At 37.5% G+C, this 12,714-nt stretch overlaps 1 protein-coding gene across 2 annotated transcripts in view; it reads left to right on the top strand.

The window, feature by feature from the left end:
* LOC140231483 (protein HID1-like) overlaps positions 1 to 12,714 on the top strand; it is a 77,030-nt gene that overhangs the window by 31,796 nt on the left and 32,520 nt on the right. For both annotated transcript variants that reach the window (XR_011901442.1, XM_072311615.1), the window contains exon 17: positions 468 to 626. Coding sequence is in view for 1 of the 2 variants with exons in the window: in XM_072311615.1 (XP_072167716.1) it covers positions 468 to 626 (159 nt within the window). In the remaining variant the exon portion in view is untranslated. The remainder of the gene's footprint in view (positions 1 to 467; positions 627 to 12,714) is intronic.

The raw sequence follows: 12,714 nt of genomic DNA, 5'->3' as shown, positions 1-12,714 counted from the left end.
GTGCCAGAGCCTGTGTTCTGCAGTGGCTGGGAAAAGTGTAGCGACATGAGAGAAGAAGAAGTAGGAATAGATAGATGGATAGATGTACAGGTTGGTAGATGGATGGCTAAATAAGTATCTATGTAGACGGATGGAGGAATAGATTCATGGATAGATAAAGAGATAGATAGAGAGATAGATAGATAGATAGAGAGATAGATAGATAGATAGATAGATAGATAGATAGATAGATAGATAGAGAGATAGATAGATAGATAGATAGAGAGATAGATAGATAGATAGATAGAGAGATAGATAGATAGATAGATAGATAGAGAGATAGATAGATAGATAGATAGATAGATAGATAGATAGATATATACATTGTAGATAGATAGATAGATAGATGGATGATAGATAGATCCAGTTAGATATATTTTGAGGACCAATGACATTTATAAACCTTGCATTATCATTCTATTTGCCAGGGGTCTGACAGATGAGAGTGAGATCCTAAAGTTCCTGCAGCATGGCACCCTGGTGGGTCTCCTTCCGGTGCCCCACCCAATCCTGATCAGGAAATACCAGGCTAATAGTGGGACCACCCTCTGGTTCCGCACCTACATGTGGGGTGTCATCTACCTCAGGTAAGTCTTCAACATTTCCCACTGCATCACATCACAATGCCTCTGGCACCCTTTGGGTGGGAGGCATCTTGATTAACATTGTGCCATGCTTCACTTCACTGCGCTTGAGTGTACCATATTGATCAGCTGAATAACTACATTTACACCATGTTCCCAGCAACCATGGCAGCCCTGTTTCAGGCCACCGTGGAAAAAAACGGGATGGACGTGAAATGACGCGGTGAGACAGGATACAAAAATGTGGCGGGCCGTGATTGCCGTAGATGCTGTGTCAGATTTTTAAACTGTCAAAAAATTTGTCACAGCAATTCCAGTGCTCATTAGGAATTTTGTATGCCGTGATAAAACGGGGTGAACGCAAAGAAACACAGTGGCACGTAATAGACCGTAACAAAACTGGGAGGCGGACTGTAGCGGAATGTGACGGAAAATATTGATAGTCTAGCCTGATCAGATGCCTTGAGAACAGCGTCTGATAGCTATATGTTTGCCGGGGCAAGGACTGGAAGGAACAAGTCTAGAATGCGAAGGGGGGAAAAACAGGAGAATGTCTCATCTACCTGCGGCGCACTGCGTTTCGGGCAAATGGGGCTGCTGTTACCGGTGGGAATATGGTGTAAACGCAGCTTATGGCAATGCTTACTGCATGGTGTCACACTTATACTTGGTTTTGCCTAGGACCCCCCCTCTGTAGTGATTTTAAGACGAGAAAACTAGAGGGTAATTTTGTGAGATTATAGAATGACGAAGTAGATCCTAATCAAATGATTGATTGAGAGCACACATGTGACCAGGCATTTATTTTGCCTAAATACATAATTTTGCTCATGACTGGTCATTATTAAAGTGTAATGACTGGTAATTAGCACTTGCACTTTGTGATGGTGACCGTGTGAGATTTTATTGCTTTATCTACTTGCGAAAATGGCTGCTGTGAAGTGTGATATACCTACAATTGAACTTCTTTTGACAATGAGAATCTTCTTCATTATTTTATAAAACAGATTTATTCAGCCATTAGTATAATTTCCCACACTCTTGGTTATTGCCTCAGGTGTGTTAGACTGTTTGAAAAGTGTTGTTAAAACTGTGTGCTGTCATTGCTGGATAAGAAGGCTGAGACAAAATATGATGTTACAATAGTGGAATGATGTAAACAAAATGTTCCGAGAATTCCACAAAATGTGTTATCTACACATTCCCTTGACTTGTTACTGAGGTATGTTAACAGTAATCTTATCTCTCTGTCTTCTGAAGAATGTAAGCTCCTTTTTTAATGTCAGACAAATGAAAAGATATTGAATTCTCTGTAAATATTTATAATATTGTTCCCCTACTGTGAAATCACAAACACAGTACTAGGCTTCTTGTCCAGACATGATTTAACAAACTTTCATACATTTCTCAAACTTCACTGATGTGTTCTACTTATAATTCTTAAGTTACTGAATCCAAATAAACTCCTCAAAAAAAGTCCTGCAAGTCCAGTTTGATGCACCATATTTCTCTTAAATCTGCATCATTTTATATAAATGTGATATCATTAAAAAGCCTACAATGTAGTAATTCATTTTACCTTTACAAGGACAACTCACTTGTTTACATTATGCATTCCTGGAATGTACAGTATGACTGTGTATCAGGAAAGGTCAAATGTTAAACTTTTCAAAATGGAGCAAACATGTTGTGTATTTATAGATCCCCATTTGTTTTATCTTGTTAGGGGAGGCATGTGCTTGAAAATAATGTAATGTGAGATTATCATTAGCTTCAAGGCTTTATCCATGACTTGAAAACTGCAGTAGTACCAGCAAATTTAGACAATAAGGTTCACCAAAAATAAGCACCTAATATTTAGGAAATGGGAGTTTTTATAAGTGCTCACATGTCAACATTGCTTACTCCAGTGGTCTTTTTTCATCAAAACTCTTCATTATCAATAGCGACTTTTCGTTTTTGATCTGTCCCCATACCCACCTGTTTTGCACATTCCAGGAACACCTAGTCAAAACGAGTGAGATGTCACTTTAAAGATAATTGATTAGGCTTTCTTATGATGTCATATTTAATGAAGTTAATGCTGGTATAAGAAAAGTATGATATCAAACCTTAATTGCAGAATTTATTTTGAGGGGCATATTTAGGTGGGGTAAATTTTTCTTTTGAACTATACCATGATTAGTATACTACACTTCACTGCACAGCACTTATGTGTGTATTCCAGCATTGCTAACTGCCTGACAGCACATAACCACTAACAATTGCAACATGCTACAGTACACTTGACTGCAATGTATTTGACCATGCACTGTGTACAAACAATGCTAAACAAATACGTCCCATATAATAACTCTGTGCTGGTTAACACAAAAGTTGACTTCCCAATACTAACTGCCTGGTCTGCATTATACTGCCCTTGCACTGACTGCACCAAATTATACCCAACTTCTCAACACAACACCACACTGCATTATGCTTCAAGGTGATACAGCTGTATGCTCTATTGCATTTCAATGGACTATTCTACTGTATTCATTTTAATGGACATGCTGTTGAGGATTTTTTTTTTTCTGCTGACACAACATAGTTAAGGGAGGTGTATAAATATGAAATGCCATTTCATGTCAGCTCATGACTTGTTTGGTCTGTAATATTCACTGATCAATGTCATGAAAGTGGAATGTGATGTCTTATGATCGTTGCTTGTCATGTTTTTTTCTCTTTTTTTTTTTGAGTATCAGATACACTGTCCTTGTATTGACTCTTTATCTTTTAATTTTCCTATGCTATTTCTCTTTAGTTTGTATCGACCCCCTCAATACCTATGCTAACATGTATAGAATTGAAACATAAGAGAAGGCAATAAACTTAAAAAAAAAAGAAATTTGGTGTTCATGATGGCCTATATGGTGTAAGCTTCAGGGTGTGTGCAAGTTAAGCACTGAAGGCTTGCTTCAAAGGCTTGTATCATACGTAAAATATATTTTGATTTTATAACACAGAACAGCCTCAAGCAACTTGACCAGGTGGTTGGTTTAGTTTTTTTTTTTTCCAGTGCAAACAATCCATGTACATAAACGAATATGTCAAAATCTTCAAGGACATGCACCTACTAGTGAAATGAGTAGAACATGTTAGCAGTGGTCATGCAAACATGAGAAACAGTTCAGATTTCTTACATATTATGAGAGTTTTCTCCGTTAAACACCAATATTTCACACTTCATCACCCAAGTAAGTGTTCAAATGGCAAATCCCATCATACTTTCGTTTGTCGGACGAGGAATGGCATGTAATATGTCACCGTGCATCACAAAAACCAACAAAAAATCACATCCCTTGATTTTACACGAGGACTCAAAAAAGGTGAAATGAGTCAACCGAGTCCATCTTGAGTTTTTCACATTTTCTGAGAGAGCTATCCTTCTTCCTTTGTATGTTATTCTTTAGTTTGTGATCATAACATGAATGGGAAAGTGTGTTTCCGCAAGATTTTCTACGACCCTTTTTTTTTGGGGGGGGGGGAGAGTAGAATGATCAGGTATGTCTTTAAGAGGCCCCTTTTCATTTCTTGAAATCCTTTGCACACTCTTCACTTTCAAGTCTAATAACTGTTGAAAGGATAACACTACTACTTTGAAAGTTGGCATTAATCATGGTTCCAGTGGTTTACACCCTGTGTTTTGTCCCTTTCATCGCACAGCTAGCATGGCTTGGTAAAGATTAAGCGCTTGAATACACCCTGTACTTCAGAGCCTCTTTTCTCAGTTCACACTTTTCCAGAGTGGGTGCTTTCTTTCTAGTGTTAGACAGGTTAGGGGAGTCCATTTGAATTGAGTTATACATCATTTTAAAGCTTAGAGACTGTTCTTTCAGAATCTGCCCGTAATTAAAAATCCATGTCTGGCAACTTTTTGTTGGTTTTGCGATGCATGGTCACATATGATTCTTGAAAGCCATTTTACATCTATAGAACACAGTATCAAAAAGTTTTGCAACTCCAAGTTTCACTGATTTTAATGTTCTGATCTGTTTAGCGGTATTTTTTTTTTCTTAAAGTCTCTTATAATTCTGCTGAGCGCTAGATTTGTATGGGAGTGGACATGATAACCTAAACTGTAGGAGCACACCTCATATCATACTGTCCAAGTGATACTTGTTTGTGCCTTTAAAGTTTTGTAACTTCAAGGTATCAGTTCCTTTCTGCTTTGGTTTTCACTGCATTCTTTTTGCAAAACCATTATCAGACAATATTGTTGTAAGCAGCTCATTTGAGACATGTAAAGTTTGTTTAAAGAATGGCATTAAAGAGTGATTTCTTGGCTTGCTCTGGAATATAGCTCTACTCTTCTAACCATAAAGTAAGCTTCTGTAGCTCATCTCTTCACCTGATTTGTGTTCGGAATGGAGTTAATCAAACCTTCAGTGCATTTTTTAGCTCACCTGAGCCAAAGGCTCAAGTGAGCTATTGCGATCGCCCTTCGTCCGGCGTCCGTCGTGCGTCGTGCGTCGTGCGTCGTCCGTCGTGCGTCGTCCGTCGTGCGTCGTGCGTCGTCCGTCGTGCGTAAACTTTTACATTTTTATCTTCTTCTTGAAAACCCCAAGACCGATTTTCATCAAACTTGGCAGGTAGCATCCCTAGGGGGTTAGGAAGTCAATTTGTGAAAATGGGCACCATGCCCCACCCAGGGGGCCCCCAGGGGGGCCCAAACCCCCAAAATTAAGGAATCTGTAAAAATCTTCTTCTCTAGAACCAGAAGTGATAGAGCTAAGTTAATACTATGAGTTAGTACATTGATGACTGTAGTTTCAAGTTTGTTCATGGCAGAATCAGGGGTGCCCCCCTTGGGACCCAGGGGAGGGGGGTGGGGAGGGGTCCTAATGGGGCCTAAATTATACATTTTCATCTTCTTCTTGAGAACCCCATGACCAATTTTCACCAAACTTGGCAGGTAGTATCCCTAGGGGGTTAGGATCTCAATTTGTTAAAATGGGCACCATGCCCCACCCAGGGGCCCCAGCGGGGCCAAACCCCCCAAAATGAAGGAATCTTTAAAAATCTTCTCTAGAATCAGAAGTTATAGAGCTAAGATAATACTATGAGTGAGTACATTAATGACTGTAGTTTCAAGTTTGTTCATAGCAAATCCAGGGGTGCCCCTCTTGGGGGCAGGGGGGGGGGTTGGGAAGGTCCAAATGGGGGCCTGAATTGTACATTTTCATCTTCTTCCTGAAAACCTCATGATGGATTTTCGTCAAACTTGGCAGGTAGCATCCCTAGGGGGTCAGGATCTCAATTTATCAAAATGGGCACCATGCCCCACCCAGAGGGCCCCAGGGGGCCCCCAATCCCCCCAAATGAAGGAATCTTTAAAAATTTCGGCCCTTATTGTACATTTTCATCTTCTACTTGAGAAGCCTGGTCAAATTTTAGTAGAGCTGTGAATAATTTAGATTAGTGACTGCGTGAAAGGTGAACTTGCGATACTCAGGTGAGCGCTAGACCCGCGGGTCTCTTGTTTTCCTAAAGAGGATTAAGTCTTTATTTATGAAAGAGAGGCATTCCCTTTGGGGAACCATTATTAGGCAATTTGGCTCCACACAATTTCCTTGGGAGATTTCAAGTTCTATTTCTTTTCTTTTTTTTCTTTTTTTTTAATGGGTGGCATTAAAGAGTGATTTCTTTAAAAAGTTTACATTACCGGTATCTGAAATCTTACTCATTCCCTGTTTCATGCTAGGGCTAGGATGTTAAAAAGCTGATTATAGTGCGTGTTTTTATCTTGTTTTCATTATTCATGGAAGATCAGTCTAATTATAATGTATTTTTCTTGCACTCTCATGTTTATCTTTGCACGATATATTAAAATATATAATAAGTTATTTGTGGTAGCATTGAAGATCATCTTATAATTGCCTCATTGCCACATTTAAAGGAAAAGGCTCTGTTTGCTGCAGTTACATTTCCATCCATAGTTGATGAAATTTTGATACAATCTTCCACCCGAACATGCAATGAAATTATTGTTATTTTGGAAAATTTTATACTCCTAAGCTTTTAAATGGAAATGTAATTTCATTTTTGTGGTTGTATATTTTGTTATGCCTGTTTTTGTGTCTTGCCTTTATATGTAAATTACTTTTTGTCGTTTTATGTACTAGTTTTTTATTTGTGTATTGTATTTATGATATCATGTATACTTGTTTTTATTGCACGGACTGACTGAAAAACAGCCATGGCTGATGTTAGTACCATGATTAAATAAAAATGAATGAATGAATTCACAAAGTATGTGATGCAACATTGTGAGGGGCACAGGAAGATGCAATGCTTGATGGGATAGGTGACTATAGAGTTATGGGTGTTGGTACATGACATATTTACTCATTCACATCATATCATGAAAATTCATTATTTTAATGCCTTCATTCTTGAGCCATATTGAAGGTTCATGTACTTTAATATTGTTAGATTTAAGCGATTTCATGAAGTGAACATGAAGTCATCCCCACCCCCACAGTGCACATCATATCTGAGCAGTGCTTTGCTGATTTCCTTACCGTATCATTTGTCTGGTGAAAGAATATGAATTACTCATGAAATCACTGAGCACTATTGTCTTGCCTTAAAAAGAAAGAACTTTTCATGCAAATTATGTCCATTGCACTTTTTCCTAATCACAAACATAAAGCTGTGTGAGCCCCTAGTATCACATGACAAATTATGGTACCAACTAAAATTATGCTCGTCTGAAGCCTGACACCATCCCAAAGAAATTAGGTTTTATAGTAGGTTCTTCCTGAACTTTTCTCTCTCTAAATTGAAGTTTTCCTGTCAACATGACTTTGAGCTTGAAACAGAATTATAAAAGAAAAAAAAAGAATGACTTTGAATGTGTAGGTTACACAATCATGATCATGCCAAGAACATGTGCTTTCAAATGGCATGTTGTTCATGGTACTGACTACCACATGTGGAGTTGCTGTTTCCTTGACTCACACTCCATTAGTTTTTCTTGTGAGTTCTGACTCATTCAAAGTTAAAGGTATTGTTAATCTTTGGGAGCAGTGATTTGAAAAATGTTCGAGTTATCACATTTCATGAATATGTGTAGGTCAGTTGCATCACAAAACATCCTACCAGATAAACATTTTGCAATAAAGCATAAAATATATTTAAAGGAGATATCACTATTTTTATCAATGAACCATAACTGTAGACAGTTTATTGTAGAAGACCATTGACAGTTTATTGTAGAAACAATTTTATTATAACTATTGTTCACATTTTGATTACACTGATTAACATTTTTACGTTGCTTGTTTCTATCCCTAACTCACATTTTAGAACTATTTTGAAGCACTAAAGCTGGGTTTTTGTTTCATCTGCGAATGGTGCATTATGCCTTTAATGTCAGCGTTCTGTCATGTCATGCACACATTGTCACATTAATGAACCTTGTGTACAGGAAGTGAGTTGCAGAAAGTTGCTTCCTTTCAGTTCTGAAACAAATGAACAACTAATAAATCAAGTGATACAAGCTCATTGTTTTTAAGTTTCCAGCAGTACCGGATGTCCCCCAAAAAAATTACAACGGGACCCTCCCCAATGATACCTTTAAAAATAGAGAATCAATCCAAATACAAATTCAGGGTATGAAACTATAACTCATTGCCCACATCTTGCAGAAAACCCCATTTGATTTGCTTCAGTGGTCAAAGAGAAATGAGGAATTTTGTAGAGGATGTCAAGAATCTCTTCCCTCCAAATTCTGTCTATTGCATTCACACACAATCTAAGCATCAAAGTGCTAAACGTGGCAGAATCAGACTCATGACATGCTTTGCAACATTCCACATTTCTCTGTGACCGCTTAACCAAATTGAATAGGGTTTTCTGCAAAATAGAGCTAAGATGTTATATTTTAAGACCCTGAAGTAGCATATATTCAGCATCTATGTGATTAGGCTGTATGCATACATTGATTAGGCATACACACACACACACACACACACACACATATATATATATATATATATATATATATATATATATATATATATATATATATGCATGTATTTGTGGTTGTGTGTGTGTGTGTTTGTTTTGTTTTGTTTTGTATTTTACATGTACCTGTATTTTTAAATCATCTTCTAATTCTCAGAACAAGCATTTGACAGACTTACAGATATACACTGTACTATATGTGCTCTGTTTTAAAACACTGTAACTTTTGATGGACCTATAACTGGGGAGCTTCCAATATGAAGAAGAAATAATGATTCAGTGGGCTATGCGATGAGTGGGATGCATTTTTATGTCCGTGCATAGATTAACTATATGATACCAGCAGGTATACCTTCTGAATAAAGGCCTTCAATTATGGCTGAAATTTAAATGAACATAAAAAACAGCACCCAAACTGAGCAGGTCTGTGTAGTCCATGGCCATCCGTGCTCAGGTGCTGTTTGTGTGTAATAGGCCTTGGATCTCGTACAGAGTGCTTGAGTGAACACAAATTATTTTTCTTTTCTTTTTTTCCTCTCTCACTCATTCTCTTGTATTCTTACCAGAGTGTGAATTACATAAGTATTTTTCAATGCATGAATGCAAGTACATCAATAATGGTACAGTGCTCTCCACAATGCCTGTTGTCATGGTATTCAGAGCACATTATGATTTATCCTCCAGAGTCATTTCTAATATTTGTTGTTGTCACCATTTTACCAAAGTTATCTGTACTTAATTATTGCTTTACAACCTGTTTGTCTTGAATTTATGAGGTGCATGGATTCCTAGTAGACACTGTAGACTTTCATAATTGGGGCTTTGGTTTCAAATGTGCAAGAAAGAAATTCTGTGTACAAACTTGACAAGATTTAATATACATTTGAAGTGTGTTATTAGCATATTGTGTCTGCTTGAAGTGGTGTATGTGGGCATATTTGAGCATCGTCAGAGACATTTGTTTTGCTCGCCAGATACGGCCAAAAGTGAAATAGTGGCCTCTTATAAAATGCATTTATTTGAAAGTGAGCATTACCTTTCATTCCTTTTGCTTCACTATCTCTTCTCAGCATGTGAAGTGACACATTTTTCTTTATTGCCTGTTTTAACAACTTTCTTGCACCTTGTAACATTTTCTTTCTTCATTTACAGATCTCTTCACATTTATTTGTGAGTCATGTCAAACTAACCACTGACCATTTCATTTCAGTTTCTTGCAAGGAAATGTTAACGTCATTTTTAATCATCCTTCATCACTTCCTATTCAATTTCAGTGATGTTATCATGCTGCATCTTGACAAGGGATACTAATCCTCAAAAATTTCATATTTCGGTAGCTAGCTGGCTTGCTTTCATATCAACCACTAATCTTCAAGACGTTGAGAGCATGTTAACATTGATCATTGCAGTATTGCACTGTATATGGGAGCCTCTTCTAAAGATGATATACTCGCACAGAATTTTTTGCTCATGCATTTCTGTTCCTTTTTTATTTCGTACCAGTATACCTCATGTATCAGCTAACCTGCTGTAACGTTGGCTGACTCACACCCTTAAAGCCACATCGTCATGTTTCAGCAGGTTAATTACTGAAGCATTCCATGTGCTGTGAATTAATGAGAATACTACAGCTTCCCCCAGCCATGCTTTCCACACTTTTTCTCAATGGGGTTGTGGATATATATCAAAGTCTTTTTAATATGTCCTTGCATCATGGAGAAGGACTCACTAGGTTTGTAGATTACAATGTTTCTGTACACCCTAGATATGAAAGCCGAGGAAGAATTTCATCAGACTTGATATAAGTCTAATCACAAACTATATTGTTAAATGTCGCCAGTCATTAACATATTAAGAGGAAGACCATGAAATCTCTTATGATATTGATTAGACGATATGCTATAGCTTTATAAAGATGGAAGTGTGTAGGTGATTTGTGTTGTGAGTGATTCTGTAAAGACTTGGCTATTAAGTGCATAAGAGAGAGGGGGGGGGGGGGGGGAGAAAAGAGGAAATATCAGCAAATTCTCTCCTAAGTCCAGTAGGTGTAGATTGGATGAATTTTCTTTTAATACCAGATACTAGGATGTGACTTTATCTTTCTCCTCATGTTTATGTGGAGAAATGTGCTCTATTACAAATGTTTTGTTTGGTTATTTTTTTCTTTTCTTTTTTGGTCAATAAATACCACTACCTAAAGTAGTTTTGAACAATTACTCAATAGTTAGAATTTTTGCTTCAATTATTAGCCCATTTGCACATTCAACAGGATAAAAAAAGTGTAGAGTTTTTCCTTTGTGTTTCTTTTTTTTTTCTTCTTGATTGTATGATTGGTCCAATCTGATAGGCACTGTTTATTATTTCAAAGCACTGCAAATGTGCAGTTAGATCTGAAATGGGCAAATATGATGTCATTTCCCAATTAAAAGAAAGGAATAGATCCAAGATCCTCTACGAATCAGAGGAATGAGGAGCTAAACATACGATTGCATATATGATACTAGTATTGGATATGGATGATTAGGGACTACTCGCCCAAGCATGTCTGACAGCCATGGCAAGACATTTTCTTGCTCTGACGAACAGGACAAATCTTGTGAGGATAATCAAGAAGTGTTAATGAGCATTTTCATTTCACAAGTCAAACCTTTAATGAAGAACACAGTCATTATTCAAAGTGTCTGTATTATAGAACCCCACCCCCCCAAAAAAAAAAAAAAAAAAAAAATCAAGAGAACTAACAAGTTTACACGCCTGATTGCTGAAAGGGACAAGAAAATGCATTTACGCTTGGCAGACTCAGCCACACTGAGCTGGCAAACCTGAAACAAAGTTCTAAAATTCAAAATGCAAAAGGTAATGGGAAACCAAAGGCAGCACTGTTCAGATCACAAGGCTTCACTAAAATATTTTTATGTCAGCTATGTCACATGAATGGACAAAGTTGCTGGAAAGCAGGAAATGATCATATTACCTCTCAAAAAAAAAGCTGTCTATGTTTTGTACACCAGGCTATTACTTTTTTTATTTATTTGACACTCCTTTCTTTGATTACCTGGTACTTATTTTGGAAGAATGCCATGTAATGATTTTATAACCATGGAAATGACAGTATGTGTATTTTATGTAACTGTGATGTGGGGGTTATAAAAGCTGTGAAATTTATTCTTAGCCATTACTAAATCGGCAAGACGATGAATAACATAAAGTGCTTTGTACATAACAAGGTGTAGAATGATGTGGTTTGCTTGTCCAACGTTGCAAATGGGCAACAGTCTAATTTACTGTATATGCCATAATTAGCGAGTCCCAATTTTTTTGCGAATCGGGACTTCATTTGTTGAATTTGCAATTGTGACGCACAGTACTGAATGGAGAAATGTATGCATGCATGTCACATTCATGTTAGGATCAGAATTGATATTTTCATGTGTGTTTAAACTCGCGAAAAGCACCTGACTCATAAAACCTGTGAAAATAAAAACCCGGCGAAATGTTTGCCGTATACACTAATCATTCTTTAGGAAATACCCTCACATTTCACAAGTCTGTCTGTGAACCAGGATCTCTGGACAAACTGTAAATGAGTTGCCGCGTTCTGTGCCCAATCCACAGCTCCGCTGCTTTCAATACGACAAGCTTTCTTCCCCAGGAGAAAATAATGACAGACAACAAGGTCTAGACAACCTCACTGAGACATGCCCTGTGTTTCAGTGCCACATTATTGGTAATTTCATCCGGAAACTGAAACCGTCTCTCGGGATTGCTTCCATTGCCTTGTTATCATATGTTAACCTCAATTGCTCCACTTTGGTGTGATGGCATAACACGTGAAGAAAGCCGGGAACAGATTTATTTCCCTTCTTCTGGTCAAGAGTGGCGTAGTAAGGTCGTCTTCATTCTCAACAAGAGCCAGAAACGATTAGATTGCATGCTATTGAATCAAAATTAGGATTGAATACCGGCACATCGCACTCTATACCTTAAGATTTTTAACCAGCAACCTGGCTTGTTTTCTGGCCAAAATTAAATTCACTGAGGCAAGGTACAATCTATTCATAAAGATTATGGAAGTTGAGAA

The sequence above is a fragment of the Diadema setosum genome, chromosome 8 (genome assembly GCF_964275005.1).
Source record: "Diadema setosum chromosome 8, eeDiaSeto1, whole genome shotgun sequence".
Taxonomy (NCBI): Eukaryota; Metazoa; Echinodermata; class Echinoidea; order Diadematoida; family Diadematidae; genus Diadema; species Diadema setosum.
This window is presented reverse-complemented; position numbering and strand designations above follow the sequence as displayed.